This window comes from Coloeus monedula, assembly GCF_965178545.1.
Source record: "Coloeus monedula genome assembly, chromosome: 10".
NCBI lineage: Eukaryota > Metazoa > Chordata > Aves > Passeriformes > Corvidae > Coloeus > Coloeus monedula.
Genome location: NC_138790.1, coordinates 16,576,933 through 16,599,083, shown reverse-complemented (window position 1 = coordinate 16,599,083; position 22,151 = coordinate 16,576,933). Strand labels below are relative to the sequence as shown.

General features: G+C 52.9%; 1 protein-coding gene across 1 annotated transcript; it reads right to left on the bottom strand.

Moving 5' to 3' along the window:
- Positions 1 to 372: 372 nt before the first annotated feature.
- Positions 373 to 21,582, bottom strand: MASP1 (MBL associated serine protease 1; the record flags this gene model as incomplete). The annotated part of the gene is given in 12 exon segments (XM_082288452.1): positions 373 to 1,268; positions 3,736 to 3,810; positions 4,798 to 4,935; positions 9,250 to 9,328; positions 10,183 to 10,301; positions 10,797 to 10,944; positions 11,250 to 11,446; positions 11,923 to 12,054; positions 12,315 to 12,492; positions 19,272 to 19,497; positions 21,409 to 21,561; positions 21,563 to 21,582. Coding segments are annotated over 12 exon segments (2,361 nt in total).
- Between the last annotated feature and the right edge of the window lie 569 nt (positions 21,583 to 22,151).

Genomic DNA, 22,151 nt, shown 5'->3' with positions numbered 1-22,151 from the left:
TGGGGGTGGGGGCAGTTCCCTGTGCGCGGCACAAAGCTTTGGTGTCAGGGAAACACTGCCTCGATTGCTGTGCCTTTTTCCTGGCTTGGAGGGAGGCTCCCTGGAGCGTGGGTGAGGTTTGCAGATGGGCAGCACATGCGGAGGACACCAGCTGAAATCTTGTCCTTCGCCCCCTCCCTCCAGCTCCCTAGCAAGCATTTCCTAAGAACGCAAGCGAAGGGATGCGGGACCAAGCGAAACAAATGACCTGGCAAGGGCTTGGCGTGCGTGGAGTATCGTGGCTATTGCTTGCGAAAGACCCGAGTCTGGAGCACATTAGACAATAACAACAACAAGAAAGGGAGCTGCAGTGGCAGCAGGCTGCTTAGTCACTCATCTCTCCAGCTCTGGGTCCCGAAATGTCCACCTCTCTGAGGAGCCTGTTTTCTGCTCCACCCAGTCCACATAGTTAGAGACCTTGGTGTACACACCGTACACCTGCTTGCTGCCGCACTCCTCTGGGCCACCCCATGAGACCAGCCCTTGGGCCACCCACCTCCGTGTTCCTGGGTCCTGGATGACGAAGGCTCCCCCGCTGTCTCCTAAACAAGTGTCCTTCCCCCCCTCATAATAGCCGGCACAGAACATGTTCTCGGTCACGCTGTAGTTTCCTGAGCGCGACTCGTAGCTGGTCTTGCACTCGGCGTGCAGCACCACGGGCAGTTTGACATACTGCAGGATGTCAGACAGGGTCCTCATGCCCGAGCTGATGATCTCGTCCACCGTGATGTTGGGGTTGGAGATCCCCCAGCCAGCCACCAGCCCCAGCGTGTTGGGGTGAGGCCCCTCCAGCTCGTGCTCAAACTGGGGCAGGCAGACAGGCATGACGTACTTCCCCATGGTCACCTTCTCCTTTAGCTTGACCAGGGCGATGTCGTGGTTGTAGTTCTGGATGTCAAACTCCTCATGGAGGATGATCCTCTCCACCGTCCTGTTGACAGCTTCCATCTTGTTCCTCACATCATGAAGGGCCAGATAGATGGTGACGTGCTCCTTGGAGACGGGGATGACGGTCTTGTCCCGCCGCTGGGACCGGAGCACGTGGGCGGCCGTCAGCACCCAAGACTCTGAGAGCAGGGCCCCGCTGCCAAACCATTTGTCATTGGGCACCCGGGACATGTCCTCCACCACAATCAGGGCCTGCCAGGGGAAGAAGCCAGGTTCCGCGTTCCGCCCGCCAATGATGCGCTTGATGATCCCAGGCAGAGGACGAGCCGGCTGGCCACACACTGGGGACAGAAGGGACAGGACAGTTACTTCCAGCTTATTTATCTAGGGGACAAATGAAAAGGGGTATCCCTGTAGATTATGACACATAGCTGCTTATCTTCCAACCAAATACTCTCTTTTGTCTTTTTTGGTTTTGTTTTTCTTTCAGTTTTCAGTTTCTGGAGTGATTTGGCTAGATCTACACCACTTCAAAAGCAGAAAGGCCAAATGAGTAATCCTATAGCCTCACTGTGTGACCTGTGAGCTCACTCAGCCCTTCCCAGACCTTTTAGGCACTTGCCTGGCTCCTGCTCAGTGTGCCGAGAGACCCAGGGGAATGATGGTGGGAGGACTGGAGCTTGACATCAGCCCAGTCTCACCCCACACTCTGAGACCTGTCATGAGGTCTGTGTTCTCACAGCCATGGCATTTGCCCTCCTGGAGATGCTGTGGCTGGAGAGGGCTTGGCCATGGGATGTTGCCTAGCACCATGGGCTTTCCTCCTGCATCTCATCACCCACAATTCTGGCAGCCAAACCAGAACCTGTCTGCTCAGCTCTTCAACAGACCCAGAATGAATGCCTGAAGAGCCCTAACATGGTGCCTGGTTTGCTTCCAGGAACTTTATCCAGGAACAGTGTTAGGAAAATGAGGGGCTCAGGGTGCTGAAGGTGACTCTAAGAGGTTGGACAGAGTGGGGAGGGACAATCCTGTCCCTTGGGACATGACTGTTGGTGGTGGGGCTGATTCCTGCCTATGGCAGCACTGTGGAGGGGGACTCCCACGTGGCTTGGGGATGCTGATGTCACTGGGAGGTTGTGGGAGCCTGTTTGGGCTTGTCCCACATCTGGAAGAGTCCCAAATCACAGCAACTCAGGTGCTGGTCTCCTCCCTCTGAGGTCCTCCATGGAAAGTGCTGGGACTCTGACTCAATGCCACCTGTACTGTGAGGGGAGGATGCAAAGCCTCGCAAACCTGATCCCTTAGAGTGATGGGATCAAGGCGAGAATTGGTCTTGGAACCAGTGCAGGAGCACAGGGAGCTACTGATGTGGATTTGTTGAGGCTGGGGTCTGTCTCTAGGAAAAATGTAACTCTAGTAGGGAGGGAATATGGTGAATGTGTCTCTGCATGTGCTCCGCACCCCTGTCCTTCCCAGTGCTGAAAGGAATAGAAAACATGCTCAGGAAAAGAATTCCTCTGTCCCAGCCCAGCTGCTCTGCTGCACCGAAGCCGACGGCTGTCCCAGGGAGATGCTTTTAGAGGAAGTGCATCCAGCCAAATATTTATTCTATTAAATTACATATCAAAAATGCTGACCAGGCTGTAAATGCTCCCACTAATGGCAGAGGCAGGCATGGAGTGGCCTGGAAGAAAGGTTCCTATTGATGGGGAGGTGCGTGAGACATAGGGGAAGATCTGAAGAGCAGCTGGCCAGCTGCTGCCTGCAGATGCCGATCTCAGGAGAGCGTCACCCTCTCTCTGGGATTTTCCATTTTCCTGAAGTCTCTCTGATTCCTGTCACTAATCACAAGGCCTGGAAATGGCCCATGAAAGCAGCTCTGGCCCCAAAGCTGTCCCTGTATGCTCCCAGCTCAAATTAGTTCAGGCTGAAACATCAAGCAGAGATGCAGAGAGCAGCTGCCACAACAAGAGCAGCCACAGCCCTGGTCTGGGAGTTTTGTGAGATGCAGGGAATCTTAGGAGTCCTTCTTCTAGCCTTGCAGTGGCTCAGCATGGCTGGAGAGCAAATACCCTCCATGGGACTGGGGCAGTGTCTGAACACCAGGGTGGTTGCATCTGCAGCTGCTGCACGGCAGCTGGATCCCTGCACCTCTCTGGAGAGCCATCCCTGCACAACCCATCGAAATCCACACCCAAACTGCCTCCAGGCCCGTGACGTGCCAGTCAGCCTGGCCTCATGCTTGGCTATGGCCAGAAATTGTCCCAGGGACTGTTGTTTAATCCCGAGCGGGCGGCTGGCCTGGAAACTTGCTGGCTGCAAACATTTCTGCCACTGCTCAAAGACTTGGGATGTTTCCTTCCTTGTAAAGCAGTTTGGTTTTTCTGCAAGGCTTGAAGAGGTGATAATTGCTACTGGATGTGTACACACTGCCAAGAGGAGCTGATAGCCAGGTAATGCTCTGCCCTTGGCTAAAGCCATCTCCAGGGATGCTGGGGGCTGAACATGGCCAGTGGGCTGCTGGTTTGCTTGTGTGCTGGAGTGGGGAGCTTGGGGAGCCCTGACAGCTGGGATGGCTGTGACCCCCATGCCACCACTGCACCCTGACCGTCTGGGCCTGCTGGGATAGCAGGAAGCCTCTGTCCCAACCACCCTCCTGGCCATGCATTGTGGCACCTGGATATGTGTAGCTGAGGCATGTGGCACTGTCACCAGGAGCACAGTTCCTGCACGGCAGCATCCCCTCCCTGCGTGTCCCTGCTCTGCACCCCTCCCTGCAGCAACTAGCCACCCCAGCAGCAGTACCTGGTCGGCAGGACGGCAGCTTTGTCCCCAGCTCCTCGCTCCTCCACTGCCCCGATGCATCACATGTGTAGGTGGCTGAAAGAGAGCAAAGTGTTAGCTGGGCTCTGGTCCTGGCATGAGGGATTGTCCTTTCCAGTGAGGAGACCTTGTCCAGCTGTCAGGGCCCTTTGAACCTTTCAGAGCAGGAAGTGACCTCCCTTTTAATGCCCTCTGTGCTCCATTGCCAGGGGGGCCATGATGGCCCTGCCCCCATACAAGGACATGTCTCCATCCTCAGTTTCATTGCCTTGAGCTGTCTGCAGGGCTGTGCTATGGCCTCAGTCTCTGCTGGCAGCTGCCTCCACATAAAAATGCTGCCAATGCCCATTCTGCTAATTCATACGGGATGCTGGGACCATGTGCAGGGAGATATAAGCAAGGAGACAAGAATGCGAGGAATTCTTTTGGCTTTGCTTGCTGAGGGAGGAGAAGGAAGAAGGGCTAGGCTGTGTATGCACCCTTTCTACTGCCCAGAACTGGGTCTGAGGGGTACAGAGACCTGTGGTGCTTGATAAACCACCTTGTGTTTTTTCTGTGGTTGTGGACCAAGGGGGATGGCAGGAAAAGCTCAGTGATATGATCCCACTGCTATCTGCTCAGCTTTGTCTACGCTGAACATTTGGTATGAGGAGCCTTGCAGAGCCCTTTCTGAGGCTGCTGGACCTGGTGCTCTCTCCAGCAGCAGCTCCTTTCACAGAGACTCAGAAAATTTCATAGTCTGCAGGGAGCAGATGGCAGGGTAAGATGGCAGAATGCAGAATACCCACATTGCTCTGCTGAGGCCATGAAACACTCAGGCAAAGCAGCCAGCAGGGCAAACTCCATCCTACCTCGTTGTGGAGCAGGATTTGTCCAGTCTGACAGTCCAGGCAGGGCAGACACAGGGTTTGGTATGAGTAGGCTACATCCACAGCCTGCTCTTTGCAGAACACTCTGGAGCTGCCATCCCAAGCTCCCCCCACTTGCATCCCGTGTGCCCACCCTCCCTGTGCCGTGGAGATGTGGCCTGGCCCCACTGCTCACCGGTGCTGTTGGGGGCCATGTGGTAGTAGGGGTGCTGGCAGTGGTACTGGATGGCTGCTTGGTAGGTGGTCAGGTTGTTCCTGGTGGAGAAGGTGACAAAGCCGTGCTCCAGCTCCGGCGGTGCTTTGCAGTCAGCAACTGAAAGCCAACACAGAAGGGGGGTTGAACCCTGTGCTGTATCTTGGGGTGTTCAGCCAGCCAGCAAGCAGTCAGTGCTGGGCTTTGGCATGGGACAGTGGTCTTGTGGGGCAGACCAAGGGCCTGTATGTATGCTTGTATCCCTTTTCTCTACGGCACTGCAGGAGGCACATCCTGACATGGACTCAGGTGGCAGCAGAAGGCTCTGTCCTGGCAGGGCAGCCTGGTTCTGTGAAACCCTCCCACGGCCACCCTGCACAGACAGAGCATGTGAGTGGCACCATGGAACACCAGCAGAATGTCCCACCCACAGGCTGTGTGACCAACACCCCTCTCACTGGTGGAGACCCCAGTGCTGGGAGCCCCTCCATGTAGTGCAAGATCTCTGCTATACCAGTGAGAGGGGAAGAAGCCTGCTCTGGCAGGTTAGGTCTGTTTTGAGATGGTCCCAGAGTGTGTCTTCACATTGTAGAAGTGGGCAGGGAGAGGAAGGCAGTGATTCACCAGCTGTGCATCAGGGGTGCTCCTCTATGCACAAGGCTTTGCTGAGAGCACAGCCCCATCCTTCCTGCTCTGGTCTTGCTCAGCAAACAGTGCTGATGAGCATTTACAAATCAGATGGAACAACCCTTGGTCCTGGCTGTCCTTTGACTGCAGGAGATGAAGGACATTGAGAGTGTGGCTTGGCTGGTGTGCAGGCAGGGATGAGGCCAGTGCATGTGGCTGAGACCAAACCTGCTCCATCCCCCAAGACATCAGCAGGGCTGGATCTGCTTCACCCATCCCTGGTATTGACTCAGGGTCTGATGGAGGGAGAAGAATTTTGGGGTGCCATTGCCCTTCCCCATGGCCTGTCCATGATCCCCTTCCTCCCCATGATCCCTCAGAGTGTTCTGCCCAGCCTCTCCCCCCACCTTGTCCGTGGTATTGGGTTTGTACCAAACACACCAGGATCCCAGGCTGTGAGAGGGTTCATCTGCCAAATCCAGGAGTCACCTCCTTGGAGCTGAGCCTCCCTGCCATGTGATACTGTGCAGCCTCCCCCTACCCCATCCTGGGCGACCTGCTCCAGTGGAGGGCAGGAACCAGGGTCTGATCCTGCCAAGAAATGTAGTGCTGTGGAGCTGGGTTCTGCTATGTTTAGGAGGAGGAGTTGAGTAGGGAAATGGTGCCTTTGCAGAAAGCAGGTCCTGTGGATCAGAGATGATGTGAGGTCTATTGGTTTCCATGTGCTCCAGGATGCAAAGGGGATGAGAACAACAGTCCTAACTGATCCAGGCTAACAAAAAGAGAATTCACTATATGTAGTAGCTGAAACCAGGGATATGTATCACTGCTCAAGATTGCCCAGTTGCTTGGGTGAAAAAAGCCTGGTTTATGGCAAAATACTGCAGCTCACCATTTACCAGGATCCCTTCAACTTTCTGTAGAGACAGCAAGTGATGGGATGAGTGTGTGGGTGCAGGCAGGCTTGGTGGAGACTCTGGGTACCTGCTTCCTTGCAGGAAAGAGGGAATGAATGTCGGGGGACCATCCTGGCTTGCACCTCTACTCTGGGATTGTTTATGGCTGCAGGGTAGCATTCACTGTCCCTCACAGCCCATCTCCCCCCTGTTTGTCCCTCAGACCTGAGCAGGCCTGATTCCTGGAGAATGGGCTCTTGTAGAGAGGTGCTGCTGCACCAGTGTTGCAAGTCCTGCTGAAAGGGTGAGGCAAGGACCTTTGTTCAGTGAGTCCTTCTAGAGTTTTCCCTCAGGAAAGGGGCCATTTAGCATCTCTGTCTTTGTAGGACCAGAAGTGGACCGACCTCCCCAAAACACACCTCCTCTTCCTCCTCCGCTCCCAGCCTTTGGTCCACATTCCAGTATCCTCCTAGTGAAGCCTCCAATGCCCTAGGGAGTACAGGGTGCATGCCCATGATTCCTGGGGATGAGAACAGGGCCAGATACCAGGCTCTGACCTCCTTCAGCTGCAGTCATCCTGAGACCAGTCCATCCTCACCTCTGCCAGGCCAGCTGAGGGGAGCGAAGGGGAAGTGGAGGAAAATCCATCCCCCTGTGTTGGTACCAGGGCTCGGTGCCTGCAGGAAAGGGCTGGCCGACCCATCCTCCAGGCCTCCCTATCGGGAGGGTCTGAAAGGCACCAAGACTCTTGGAGAGAGGAGAGGAAGGAGTGTTTCTTATTTGCAATGCTGGGCCAGTGAGGAAGGACAGTGGGAGACTGAATCCAGCCCACCAACCCACCAACCAACCGGGCAGCTGTGCTGCAATCCTTGCAGGGCCACCTTGGAGGGGGGCCGAGGTGGCCCAGGAGTCCGAGTGGAGCGGGAGGGATGCAGAACCCGGGAGCCAGCAGCAGCACTTGGTCCCCAGGCAGCAGTGCTGGGGCCAGCTGGGCCCCCTTCCCGTGGGGCAGCGTGTCAGTGGGAAAGGGGGGCTCGACGCCAATCTCCTTCACCCTTCTCGAGACGGAGTTAAGAAAGCACCAGGCGTAGGGGTTAAGAGTGCCATGCCGGTTAGACAAGCCACAGAGATGGATTTGGCAGCCAGGCCAGTGGAAAGGGAACCGGCCCTGGGTACTGGACAGAGCAGAGGGGCATCGAGACAGGCTGCCCGTCGGGGCGGCATGGCCAGTGCCAGCCTCACGCGGCCACTTGCTCCGAGCCGGCTCTTCCCTCTGTCTGGTTGTCGGCTCTATCTGCAGCTGCACCGAAAGCAGAGGGGAAGGAGGAGAGCAGAGAGAGAAAGCCCAATTAGTAGATGAGCAGAGAGAGACATGCAGGAAACCCAGCCCCCAAAACACCAGAAATCGTTAATGAGCTCCCAGTGAGCCGTGCCAGGGTGCCGTGGATGCCAGCAGAGCCGTGGCCCTGCTGGGGACCCCCTCGCTCTGCTCAGCCAGGGCAACCTGGGGGCAGCGGCTGGGAGAAGCTTCACAGGTTTCTCTTTAGCCTCTCCAGGCTATGGAATTGGATTTTATCCACTTTGCTGAGAAGTTTTCTATTTTCTGCATTGTTTGTGCCCTGCCTCTCACAGACATCCCGGGGAGGTGGGAGTCTTTGCAGTCTGGAGGCCTAAATTGTCCATTTAGGGGCTTCTTGGCTTTCCAAAAAGGCCTTAGAAATTTAGTGTGGTGAGTCATATTGCACAAGAAGGGATCAGTTCCAGCCCAGCTGGAACAATGCAGGTAATAATTTCAATTTTCTCAAAAAAATAATTCTTTTTGGTGTTAAAAGTATTTACCTAGATTTTGTTCTAATTTTTAGATGATGCAAATATTTATCTGATCACTGTTCAAGCTGGATAAAGTCAATGGGAAACTGTGGTAGTGAGAGTGTAGGAGTGGAGAGATCCTCAGTAGGGCAGAGGCATCACTGACCCCACAGTTTTAAAGGAGCCCTTTCAGATATTAATCTATTTAGCAAGTCTGAGAGCCTCCCAATTTCCATTTGGCTTGAGAAAACATGAACTAAAACTCCAGAAATACTTTTTCTTCTAAGGTAAGATACACAATATTATTAAAAGAGTCTGCCCAGATGAGGAGAGCCTGGATCCTAACACCCCTGGAAAGCATTCCCTCCTGCTTCTCCTGGAAGGACCTGGGACAATCTCTGACCACGTTTGCTGCTTTTCTACTCTCCGTGCCAGCCTTACAGCACTGAGCAGCAGTGAGAGCCTCCTTGAGTGCAGAGCGGTTTGGGAGAAAGGGAAAAGGTGTGATCAGGTACATCTCCCAAGCCTGAGCTGAGAGAAGAGCTGGGTTAGATGAAAGAGAGATGATTCAAATTATCACCTGTCCTTTCAAATGGCATTTTTTTTCTTCTCTCCTTTTCTCCCATTTTATGGGTTGTAAATATTTGGACAGTTTTCTCTCCCCTCTCACTTATCTGGGCAGTTCCCAGTTTAGGCTAGTACCTGGAACCTCTCTAATGCCGTGCATCTTAATAGCCTCCATTGGGAAGGAAATTTGGACCAGGAACTAGATTATCCCACATTGTCCCAGGTTTATCTGACAGATGCAGTTCTCAAGAGCCAGGCTTACTCTTTCTTTGACAGGGAGACAGCAAAGTGGCTCACAAATCAAGTTATATGAGTAATCTAAATAAAAGCACAGATCTCCTGCTTGTGGCATTTGGCCTGAGCCCCGTTATGTTATCCAAGAACAAGCCAAAAGAGCTTTGCAGGGTTACGTAGCCTCTCTGGCTGGGTTCATGTCTCTGAGTAAGGAACTCCACTCTGGCAGGGCAGCTCCCGCTAGCATGAAATGATTTTAGCAGGAAAAGGACATTGGCAGGGTAGGGAAGGGCGTCCTTACTTTTGCAGATAGGGATCTTGTTACTCCATGTGCCGTCCTTCAGACACTCGATCTGGAAGGAGTCGCTTTCCACGTTATCCTGTGCAGAAGGTACCATAGAAAAAAAAACCCTATCAATGTTCAAGGCAAAGAAATAAATCTCTCAATAAAAAAGGAATTTCTTGGTGATTTAGTCAAGTCATATCCAACATCCCCTGGAAGAGGACTTTTTTAGCTAAAAATTGCAATAAAATCATAATGAAAAACTTGAGGAGTTTTCTTGTTGCCAGCAACTCAGTGGCACGCTGAAAGCCAAAGAACTGGAGTAATTTATTCCTGTTGTAAATGATGGGATGGGTAAGGAGGCAGCTCTGCGTGAAGAATGGAACTGGGAGGAGATCAGAGAAATACATAAGTCCGTGCTGGAAGTCAAAATGGGCTACTGGCTTGGAGGGAAGACAGCCACCCTGTGAGTCAGCCACGCTCCCTGTGGTTCTCAGCTGTTTCCCAGAGAGAGCCTGCCAAAATCTTGCCCCTCTTGACTCGCTGAAGCTGTCCCCAAGTCCCTGAGGACCTCCCAGTCAGTGGAGGCTGGCCTCTGCAGGGCTGCTGAGACAGTGCCCACTGAGATGGGGGGCAGGCAGAGCCCTGGCAGCTCCCTCAGGGCTTTTACTGATTTTTTCTCTGGTAGAGGTGCTGGGCCTGACATTCTATGACCTTGCTGGCTCCAGAGGGATACTGAGAGGGTGGCTCAGGAAAGTGCCATCTCCTCTTTTCCTCTGTGTCTTTGGAAAGGAAAGGTGTTGGCTCTCAGAGGAGGTGTTTTCCTTGCCCCTGGGAAGGGGGTGAGGATGGTGTGTGATTGTGTTCACTCTCCCAGAGATGCAATGGCTTTCAGAGGAACTATCCTCTTCTTCCTACCCATACTCCCATCTCCATGTCGTCAATCCATACCTTCAGCACTTTGTATCCAGTGTTGCAGCTGATGACAACCTGGTCTTTGAAGGTGTACTTGGCTTGAGAAGGCTCAATTTTCCCATTGATCGGAGGTTGCACCAGTGGGCATGGGTTTCCTTTGAATAAAAAGCAAATGAAGATAAACAGAGGAATAAATGGAGCACATGCAAAGTCCCAGCTCTTCCACCCAGCCCACGTAGCAGAACCTGAGCATCTCTGCCTTGCTTTTACTCTTAGTCTACACTGGCATGGCTCAGCCAGGCTCTTCTAGAAGGCATGGAGGCTCCAGGTCTTTCCTTCAGTCTGTAATTCTCTGGCTCTGAGCATTACAAATCTGGGAGTTAATAACAGTAGCTTGTGCAATTACCCTGCCCAAAATTGCTCTGCTTTGCAATGTGGTCTTGTTTCAGAGCCCAGTTGTTGTAGGGAAAAAAGAACCCTTTGGAAGGAGGGCTCTGTGTTGTTTTATGTCTCTCCTCTTGTGATTTCTGAAACAGATCCTTTCTGGAGACAGGGTCATGGACCACCAAACTCATGGTGTCCACCTGCAGGCTTTATACAGCCCTTCCCATTCCCAAGCCCAGCAAACAGAGGAAAGCAGCAGTAATTACCAATTGCTGTGTATGACAATTTCCAGCCCCTGTTCTCTCCAGAGTTGTCACTGTGGAAGCGGATCTGCACGCTGTTGGTTTGGGTTTCAATGCGTCCTGGGGACTTTTCTCCACAGAAAGGTCCAAACTCCTTTTGGCCTGCTTTGATCTGCCGAGGCAAAGATGAGTGGGTGATTTGAAAGGGCTCTTTGATCCCTGAGGCCAAAGGATGAGGCTGCAGTGGGATCAGTGGGGTTCTAGCACCATGTGTTGGGGGGATGTAAACAGAAAGAGGGTCACTGTTGGCTAAAAGGGTCCCAAGCAGATGTGATAAGATACGGGGTTCAACAGAGCACAGAGCTCCTGCTGATTCCATCACCCCTGTTTAGACTGGGGTGATTTTGATCCCATCACCAGGGCACTGGGGACGCAAAAGGCGAGTGAGAGAGGAGGAGTGTGCAGAGCCCAGCTCACCTTGATGTGGTCATATGGACAGGTCACTTCGGGGTGGTCTTCCACATCAAAACTGTCCTCAAAGTTCAGGGTGATGAAGAAACCCTCCTCCAGCTCGATCCGGTACAGGCAGTCCGAGCTCTTGGGGTAGGGGCTGGGGAAGTCGGCGCTGGTGATCACCCCATTCCTCTGGGTGTAGAGGTTGTCACTGCACTCCACTGAAACACAGCCATGGCTCTGTCAGGGCCCTGGCAGTCATGTTCCAGCCCTGACCATACTCAGGAATCCTCCCAGTGGACTGGGGTTTGTTAGGTGATCCATGGATTCCACATATGGGTACGTGGATCCCGAATATGTGTCCATGCAAGGAGAATCTCACACAGCCAACTTCCAAATACGCCCATGGCACAGAAGCCCTGGGCTGAGGGCTAGTCCCAGCTAATCTACGATACAGATTCAGAGCAGGGACTAAACCTTTTAATTTCTCTGACTTGAGGAGGTCTCTAGAGCTTAGCTGAGGAGCACAGCCCCTGGGAGAAGGAGTCCCAGACTACTGATTTCTAGGGGAAGAGGCACCTCATCCCTCCTGGGAGAAAAAAAGGGCTGTTTTGCTTGTGTTTGGTAGGCCCTTTTCAGAGACTGCTCAGGGACCCTCTGTGTGCCCATCCCTGTGTCTGGGCTGTGCCTGTGGTACCTTTGCAAGTCCTGTTGTCGGAGTGGAGGATGTAGCCGAACCTGCAGGAGCAGTAGTACCCGCCAATGTAGTTGTGGCAGTAGTGGTCACAAGCCAGCTCCTCATCACTCTTCTCCAGGCACTCATCCACATCTAGAACGGAGTTAACAAGGAAGGCAGGTCACTCTGCAGCTCTCCACACGTCACTTCCCGTGGGGACATTTGCCACTACACTGAGAAATCTGTTATCCTATGTGGTGGGTCACATGAGCACCCAGTGAGTCCCACATGGCCCAAGGGCTGCACACGAGTTCTTCTTTTGCCAGGGAACCCAAGGCTGACCTGGACTGTGATTGTTACAAGTTTGCTACCCTGTCCTACAGGCTGGCCCTGCAGGCTCAGATGCTGCTCACCCACGGCCGTGTAATGGGCATCGAAGCCGGTGAAGCGTTCCTCATTGGAGAAGTCAGACCTGAAGGTGAGCCCCATGTAGGGCCCTGGGGATAGGATCACTTGCTGTCCTGGAGCCTGCTCTGTGTCCGTCGTCTCCCTGCCACAGAAGGTTGCCAGCTCCTGGTCCTCAGTTTCAATCTGTTAGCAGAAAGAAGGGGTGAGCCCAGAGAGCCTGCTGTGTGTTCCCTGGGGTGGTCAGGCTGGGACTGGAATCATCCTCTGTATCCAGGAGCTCACACCTCTGCCTGTGCTTGCCCAGCCTGTCCCCTGCCAGGACTCACCAGCGTCTCCTTGGGGCACAGGGACTCAGGTCTGCCTGCTCTGCCTGGAGGCACCTCTGAAGCAGATGCTGAGAGCAGGTAGCATCCAGGATGTAGGGAAGAGCTGGGGGGTGTAAGGGGAGGATGCAGGGTAGGAGCCTGTTTGGGAGGTGGGTAGGGACATGGGGAGGTGGTGCAGAAGAAGGGGTGTGAAAATTGTCCCTGAGCTGTGTCATTCCCAGTCAGAGCTGTTGGTACCTGAGATGCTTCCCCTCACCTCTTCCCATGGCTCAAACACTGATCCACATAGCAGCATCTGCGTGAGGAGCCTAGAGGAGTCCCAGCCTATTGGTTTTGCATCAGCTCAAAGCAGCAGCTGTAATTTGTTTCTGTCCCCTGGGCTGCCTCTGGACAAGCTTGGTCCTGTCCCTGCCACCCAGGCTCTCTGTCTGGCTCCAGACCTGTGGTTCCAGGCACTGCTGGGACTCTGACCACACACCCCGAGGGCTGAGGAAGGGGAGTGATGTGCCAGGGTGCCCCGTTTTTGTATCAGCATACTCAGTATTCTCTATGTACATCCCTTTAAAACACAGCCTTATCTGTGCCTTAAAGTACTGTAATCCCTGCAGGAAAACTTCCAGTTTTCCCTGGAAACCTCCTCCTTTCCTTTTTCCTCACCGTTTTCTCCTGCATTGATCCATCTCCTTTTCCTACACATCCCATCCCAACCCCTGTCCCAACCACGACCTCTCCCAGGCAGTTCCCAGCACCCTGCCTGCTTTGCCCCAGGGGATTTGAATATGAATAAGCCTCGGCAGAGGAATGTGATGAACACCACCAGCCAGCCTGCCACCGCTCATGCCAAGCCACCGCTATAGAGGCTGTGATGAAGTCTGCAGCCCCCCAGCACCCCCCCAGCACATGCCTGGGGAAAACAGTCATCTGCTCGGGGCCCATGGGGTCCTGGAGGTGTTGGAATGCTGTCCCCAGCTTGCTTGGCCTCAGCAAGGTGAGACCCTTCTCCGACTCCATCCCTGTCACCTAGAGACCCTCAGGATGTGCCTGCTGGGGAGGGTCTGGGGCTGAAAGGGAAATTTCCCAGAGCTGAATAAACAGGCGGAAACCCGTTCACACCAGGGAAAGCCAACATGGAAATGGCAACTCAGCATGCCTTGACATTGCCTCCAGATATTTTCCATCCTCTCATACAAGCTGGAGCTGGCCAGAAAAGAGAGACACTTTCCGATGATAAATTTTGGGAATTTCAAGAAAAAACACGCACCCTGCTTTGGGGACAAAAACCCAATTGAATTTTTTTATTTTTTGTAACAGCATTCTGGGGCAAAAAAAGAAAACAAGTAATTTGTGCTCCATCTGGTTTCAATCCCTTTGAAATATACTGTGGTGCTTTAGAATTGCTTTTAAATCTGAAAGATTGTTTTGAGATGAAACACTGTTTCAGACTGAAAAACAGGAGTGCCATCACCAAAAGTGAAGGAAAAAGGCATTTCAGCCCTGTTGTTCAGACTTGGCCATGCCAGCACACAGGACACAGCCTCTTCCACAGAAAATGCTTTTTCTTAAGGAAATCTGTGGGAAGGAGGAATCTCCAGCCAGCTGCTCTGTGTGGGGCTGGTGGCTGTCACCTCTGCCAGGATTCAGCAGCCACCGTGTGAGCTCCCATCGCTCTTCCTCAGCCCCAGAGAGCGCAGGACCTGGAGCACAGCATTCCTGAAGTGCGGGAAAGTCTTCCCGGTGCCCTGTGTCTCATCTCGAGGATGCTCCAGCCATGGGGCCAGCCCCAACGCTGCCCCCAGCATCCCTGGATACAGCCCGGGAGCGGCAGGATGGGGCCCTGGAGAGCTGTGCTTTCCTCACTGGAGGTATCACAGCCCCTTATCTGAGACGGGTCCCATGCCCCGAGCCACAGGGAGCAGAGGCAGCCCTTCAGCAGTAAACTAAACAGAGAGGTCATCATCCCTGGTTAATATTTGCTGCTTCTGCTGGGGACTGTATACTTTTTTGTAGATCATTTACATCCAGCGAGCAGGCTGGTAATTAAATCCTGGTTGTTTGTTTGGAGTTTCTCCCTCTCGGGTCACGATGTCGACGTTTTCACTAGAGAAGATGTGTCCCTGAGGGAAATATCAATTGCCACAGAGAAATTCCCTATAAAAATACGCTGAAAGAATCCTCCTTTGAAAAATAAAATATAGTGACACCCTTGTGCCTTAAATTTACCCTTGCCAGTGTCTCCTGCTGTCTTCTCTGTTTCTTCTTGTATCCTCAGTCCCTCATTATGACTTCTGCCCTTCTGGATGGAGGCAGATTGGAGTTCCTCCCTGACTGTTGCCCTGTTCCTCTGCATTTTGGCTGGTGCTGTGGCGAACGGGTGTCCCAGGCTGTGGGGCCCCACTCTGCCCCACCCTGATTTCCGCCCTTCGGGGCAGGAGCTGGGATGCCCTGGCTGGCAGGAAAAAAGGGCTGCCCCAAGGCATGGGCTGCTGGGGATGCACTGATGTTCCGGAGGTGCCTCCTGCAGCCATGGGGTTAACGAAATGCCAGAAACACCGAGAGGGATTTGGCCCGGCAGCTTGGTGTCTGCTGCCGGAGAGGAGCAGGCAGTCGGCAATACGGAAACACAGCCGCCACCCGCCCCCCCTCTCCAGCCCTCCAGGAATGCACTAATTGGACTCGTGAAGGCCAAACATACCAGTTGTAATATATATAAATGGCTCATTAGGCAGAGAAATCGCAGTGCTGGGCTGAAGACACTGGGAACATGACATGGGCAGGAGATGCTCAGAGCCGGGGCAGGGCATGAAGTGGCCCCCGCGGAGCGGCCCCGCAGAGCGTGGCAAAAGGCAACACCCAGAGCAACGGGGCTTTTTCCCTCCCCAATGCTGCTGCTACTCACTGTTGGGAATGAAGCAGCGACAGCCCCTGCAAAAGCCTCTATCTAAGTTTCCTGGAGATCCTCTCCCCAGGATACATCACGGGTCCTTTCATATGCAAACATGAAATTGCCCTGAATTTCCACAGGAACACACGTGGCAGCCCTGCCATGGGGGACAAAGGAGGATGGCTGGTTTTCTGTCCTGTGGATTTAGCTTGGTGTCCAGAGACTGTGCCCTCCCGCATGGCAGCTGCACCCACATATCCTATTTCTGGGCAAGGCCTGTTCCTTGGAGGGGCTGCGGGTGAAAAGAGACCCAGGCAGGATGCTGGGGTCCTGCAAGAGCTGCTGACTTGCTCCCATGACTGGTCCTACTCCTTTCCCTGCACTGGGGGTAGCTGGTCCCCAGTGGCACAGGGGAATGGCCAGTGCCACCAGACACCTCTGCACAGAGCTACCAGGAGGGGAGAGACAAGCAGAAAAGTCCGGAGCTCTCCCTTCCTCCCAGCTGCCTCCTGGGGTTCAGTGCTCCTTTTGGGACCCCACGCTTCCAGGGAATGAATGACCCCCCTGGCTGGGGCTGGCTGGCAGGACCAAAAGAGGATGCTCTCCTCCTGAACCCCCAGCTCATGCCAGACCTTGATTTGTGCTTTTTCTCCCTCGTTTAAGCACAGGAAGGTGTACATGGGTCCTGTGCACCCTTCTTGAAGCCTCAGACTGGGCATGCACTGCCCTGAATGAAAAACCAAGCTTGTTCCCTGGTCCTGCATGTCCCCCTCCAGTGCCTCATCAATCACTGTCAGGGTGTCCCCCCATCTTCATTCCAGTCAAGGAGCTGCTGTAGATGGCTGCCAAGCTCTTGGGGGCTGATTTCATTCCAGGGCTTGACTGAGCGATGTGCAAAACCTCATTAACAGGTCCCCAGGCTCAGATTCCTCTAATAAACTTGGGGATTTACTCATGAAGGTCCCTCAGAAGCCAGGAGTGCATCGCCCATCTCCCTGCCTCTGCTACAGTGCTCCTCAGTGACACTATTCGAGTCACTTAACCTGATTTCCTGGTCAGGGCTGTGGCTTTTGGGATGTCCTGGGCCAGTGCTGGAGACTTGTGTGCCAAAGTGTTCATGGCTGGGTGATCCCAGAAAGGGGGTCAAACCATGGTGAGACCCTCTGCAAATGAGGAACCCCCAAATCAGTTCCCTGTGGGCGGTGATGAGCTGGGCAGAGCCTGCTGAGCAGCATGACAGAGGGCAGGAGCTGTAAGCCCAGGGTGGATGGCTGCTCCATCCCTGTTCCCACGAACCTGGCAGGTGGCTGAGAGGAGCCATGCAAAACCTGAGGAGAGGCTGTATCCAACGTGCTGAGGGCCAGAGTTTGGCTTCCCAGCATGTGACTGGTGTTTTCTACCTGCATGGGAGGCTTCTCCAGGTGGGTATTTTGGGGATGGCTGTTCCTCCCATTCCTCCTGGCTCTCTTACTTACTGAAGTGCCACTCCCCGTCTCTGCCACCTCCATTTGCACAAACAAGCCTCCCATCCTGTGAGCATTTCTTTAGGAGCCACGTTCTTTTTATATATATACACACGCGCACGCGTGCATGTGCACATATATAAATAAACAGCTATTGTTTTAATTAGCCATTGTTTCAGAGCTCTGGAAACTGTTCCCTTCTGCAGACCACCCCGAAGGCAGAGGTCTATGCCGGTTTACAGCTCGGATCACCCTGAGCTTGCCACTTGGGATGAGCTTCTACACTGCTTTGGAGCTCCGGTGTGTGGGCAGCCAAGGAGTGAGGGAAGCAAAGACCAGGGCACAGGGGCTTTTTGCCTGTCCTGAGCTGAGTCCCCACCTGCTCAGCCCCTTTTTAACCTTCTTATGGCAGTCAAGATGATGAAGACCCTGAACAAGCAAGAAGGTGTTTCTTCTCACACACAGAGGCATATAATCATATATTTAACCTGTGCAACTCTCTGGCATGTGGTGCTGCAGAGTTTAAAGTTACCCATGAGCTCAGAAAGCAATGGTACAAGTTCATAGATGGGGGAATCCATTGAGCACTGTGGAACACAGAGATCTGCCTGTGTTTCTGAGCTTCCTCACTGGGACCAGCAGAATATTACAGAGAATCACCTGTATGTACCAGGTCTGTAGTCACATTCTATAGCCATGCACTGTGGCCTGTGTCAAAGAGTGGGCTGATGCTGTTTTTACACCTTGTACTGGTGCAGACAGAGCTGGACACACAAACCCAAGGAGGAAAACAGCCACAGAGTCATTCACTGCTGTCCTTAATGTTTTCTAAGCCAGTGGCTTAGTAGCATCAAGACTGCACCCTTACCCAGCAGAGTAACCTCTGGATCTCCCGTAATCCATCCATTTTCATCACTTCTCAAATGTAATTCTGTGGCGGAGGCTCCGCAAGCTGAGTTACAGCCCCAAGCAAATTTATACAGCTGAGATCTAAATCCCTGTGAAAAATACCGCCTTCTTATGGAAATCCAGCGGCAGGGAGAACTGTGGTGCCAAGTTGGCACTGTGGCCAAATAACAGGGAGCCTTATGAAAAAGGAAAAAAGAGCAGGGGATGAAGGCGGGAGGAGGGGTAAAGCTTGGAAGGGGGAAAGTTTCCAAGAAATCTGTTCCTTGAGCTTATTGGGGTTTTAAAGCAATATATCTCTATATATGTCCCTGGCCCTTGTGCTTGGAGAAGATCCAGGAGAAGCAGAAAGAACTAATCAAACCTCAGTGAGAGCTGTTAGTAGCAGAATAAGTGCCAGCACAAAGGGGAAATTAAAGCAGGGAGCAACATATCCTGGAGGAAAAAACACACAAATGTTTGCTTTGTTTCCTTAGGGCAAGAATAAAACAATAATTTCAATTATCTGGCAACTAGCACCAGGGCCAAGTTCTGTGGTTGCAGACCTGGGAGCAAGCTCCACCTGTCTCTGTGAGTAGGGGGAGGGTGGAGCTTCTGGTGGGTAATGGTGTATCTTCAGCCAGGCAACCCTAAAAAGCATCTGCTTGCTGCTGCTGGTCTGCCAGAAGCACCACACTTAACCATTTTCAAAGATGTGGAGAGCCCCCCTTGTCCTGGATGTGAAGGAGAGCCCTGCTTGGAGAAATCTGTGGTGCAAAAGCAAGGCTGGTCTGTGGCACTGCAGTGTGTGGCCACCACAGTTCTGGGTGGGCTACTGCCCAGGAGTGAAGCAGACTGAAATATTTGGAGGTTTTAGCCATGACAGCTCCCTGGAAACCTGCACAGCAGCCTCAAGCTCAGGTCTAACCTTTCCCTTTTGCTTCCTGTGGGGCTGGACAGGGTGTCCCAAGAGCCGACAAGGCATGGCCAGGAATGCAGGCTGGCTGCAAGAGGCACCCACAGCCATGGCCTGACAAAGTGTGCCCAGCTCAGGGGCCCTCCTTGCTGGCATCAGAGTGGCACAGGCTGGTGTTTAGCCACAGGTGTTTTATCAGCCCATAGGTGTGAAAATCCCATTGGGTGCGGTAAGAATTAGGAGCCAAAATAGTTTCAGAAATCTGTTCCTCTGTGGGTAAGCTCTGACTCTGGTGTCCCATTCACTGTAAGTCCAATGGATGCTGCCAGCTTACCTGTGTTCTCCCTGTGGTCCACTGGACTGACAACTCCTGAGCCCAATAAAAGAGGGAAAACTGTCTTGTTTCCAGCTTTTCCAGCACTACCCTTTCTCAGCTGGCCAAGCAGCTCTGCTGTCTACCCCACCATCTGCCCTGAGATCTCACAGCTCACCTTCACATAGTCGTATTCACAGAGGTAGGATGACTCCAAGTCAAAATGCATGAAGTACAGCTTGATTTTAAATCCGTCAGGCACAGAGATGTTCCATGTCATTTCCGAGTCACTGGGATAGGAGTCGGGGAAGTTGGGAGACTGGATCTCCCCAAACATGTCTGTCAGCTCCACGGCATCTGCCACGCAGAGCAGCAAGGCACAGAAGGGCCAGGCCAGGGGGTACCTGGAACACACATGTGAGGAGATGAAATGAAATTCTGGCAGTGACAACACCTGTTGAAGGCTCATCTCCTTTCCCAAGTGGATCCTGGGAGAGGAGGTGCAGCACCGTGGCACCATGAGCAGCCCCTGGGAGGTGGAGGTGGGAGCTGCATGTGGCTCCCATGAGGGGAAAGCCCCTTTGAAAGGTGGGTGCCACAGGTGCCACATGTGATGCAAAGGCACCTCCACAGCTCCCAGCCAGCTTGAAGTGCCATCAGGAGCTCAGTGTTTCCCATGCTTCTGGGAGCAGTAGCCATTGGCAGCACATCCGTTAACTACTGGAGCTCTGGTGGGCAAATCTTCATTTAATGGAAAAATAAACATAAGGATGCTTAATAAAATAATGATGCTTTCTAAATTGGTTTAATGAAAACATCATGGCAATAACTGCTAAGTATCATTATTATTATTATTACTGCTTAGCCTCATCCTGCCAAATCGGGATTATTAACTCTCAATAAACAGCACACATCTTTGCAGCTGGGCAAGGATGGAACCAGGCCCCAGCAGTGCAACCCAGCATGTTACACTCTACTTTCTTTCCTCTTTTTTCTCTTTTCTTGTCTTGTCTTGTCTTGTCTTGTCTTGTCTTATCTTTTCATTTTTATTCCTCTTCATCTTCTCTTTTTTTTTCACTCCAAATGGAGAAGCACACAAGGGCTGAGATCCATAGAGCAGTTTTGTCATCAAACCCATCTTTTAAAAAATCTCGGCCTGAAGAGTTTGTCCCAGCTTGTTACCAACTTGTTTATCCCAGAGGAGGACAGAGAGAACAGGTAAATCTGTGGTGGTCCAGCTGACTTCCCACCAGCCTCGAGCTTCATTTGACATGAAAGGGAGCATAGACTCTGTGCAAGGAGAGAACACCACCCGTGCTAGAGGTGTGAACACAAAAGCCTGTGCTATTGCACAGGACCCAGAAAGAGGAGCAGACCTCATGCTCTTTACACATAGCAGAGCATACAAAGGAAAAGAAACGTGCAGGAAATAAGAGCCATTAGAGGTGAAAATTTCTAAAATAGGCACTAAGGCCTGGCAAAGGCTTGTAGGTGTGTACAACAGACATTGGAACTACTCACACACACACGTACACCTGATTTCAAAATCAGGGCTTGATTTAGATATTCTGGTGAGGAAATTGAAGCTGCATTAGTGAATTATTTTTAACCTGTCTGTGTTCCTTCAAAACCAGGGCAGAAAATTTCTGGGGTTCATTTGTGTAGTGCCATCACTTTTCTCAGCTCTTCATTACAAAGAAAAGTAAATGGGAGCTGAGAAATTTGGGTTGATTTTTCTTTCAAGCAGAGTGAGGTTGAACATGCCCTTTTCTGACAGCTTTTCTGAAACCACAAAAATGTGTGAAAGGAAAAACTGTTACTCCTCTGGTCACAGTACATACATGGGGCTGGATGCTGAGCTGGTGTAAATGGGCATCACCTCCTCCATTTCAACAGGCTGTTTTCTTGTGTGGCTCTGCTTTCCCCTAAGCGGGGGAGGCAAAACAGCGTTAAACTTCTTCCCCACGACAGGAAAGTCTTAACCTCATGTGAAAGTGATAAATGACCGTGGCGTGCACAGAAACCTGAAGCCCGTGCAGCAGGTCCGTCCTCGCTCGCACCTTTTCCCCTCGGCCGTGGGAGAGCGGTGCCCACGTCAGGATGTCCCTTTGCCTTTGCCGGGATGCCGGCGTGCAAGCTGGGCTGCGGCACGAAGCCGGGGCATGAGCAACGCCTTATTCGCTCACGGATACGGGAACTGGAGCCGCGGTCATCATCGAGAAACCTTCCTCAGCAGGACGGCCCCCCTTGCTCGGCCGTGCCCTGAGACCACGGGGTGCAGGAGCCCGGGGTCAGCCCGTCGCGGAGGTACTCACCTCATTTTGCTGCTGGGCGAGTTTCCCGGCGGGTTTGGTGCGGAGGATTGATGGCTCGCTCGCGGGGGACGGCTTTGCCTCTTCCCCAGCGCTCCGCTGTCCGCCTTATCTCTGTCCAGAGATTTGCGAGCGTGTGTGCGCCTATGTGTGTGTGCGTCTGGAGCTGTCTGGCATTTTCCATGCAGGTCACGCCTTCCCGTGCCTGCAGCCGTTCCCCACATCCAGGCAGGCAGCAGGCAGGCAGGCAGACCTGCCCGCATCCGAGCCCTCCTCCCCGCCCGCCTCTCCCTCCTCTCCGCCGCGGGGCTGCCCTGCGCTCCAGCATTCAGCGGAGTTTTTGTCTTCCCTAATCTCCAGAGTTTTGTGTGTGTGTGTGTGTGTGCCCATGCACATTGTGTTTTCTCTCTCTCTTTTCCCCCCTCACAGCCTGCTTTGCCAGATGGCAAAAATTTGCCTCTCAATAGGGTCTGAGGCTCCAGCAAAAACAGAAGGCAAGAATGTGTGAAAAAAAACCCTGTGCGGGGATAAATAGCTTTAGTGGCGGTGCTGCCGCTGGGATCGGCGCTCGGGAATTGCTTTCAGCATCTCTGCTTAGTGCTGAGCAGCGTTTGGGATGGGGATCTGGCTTCCAAGAAACTTTGGAGTTGTGACAGTCCAAATAAAATCAAGCCCTAATTTGCATCCTCCTCTAGAACTGAGGAACTGCCGGATTCAGTATTTTGTCCCAGGGCAAAAGAGCAGCT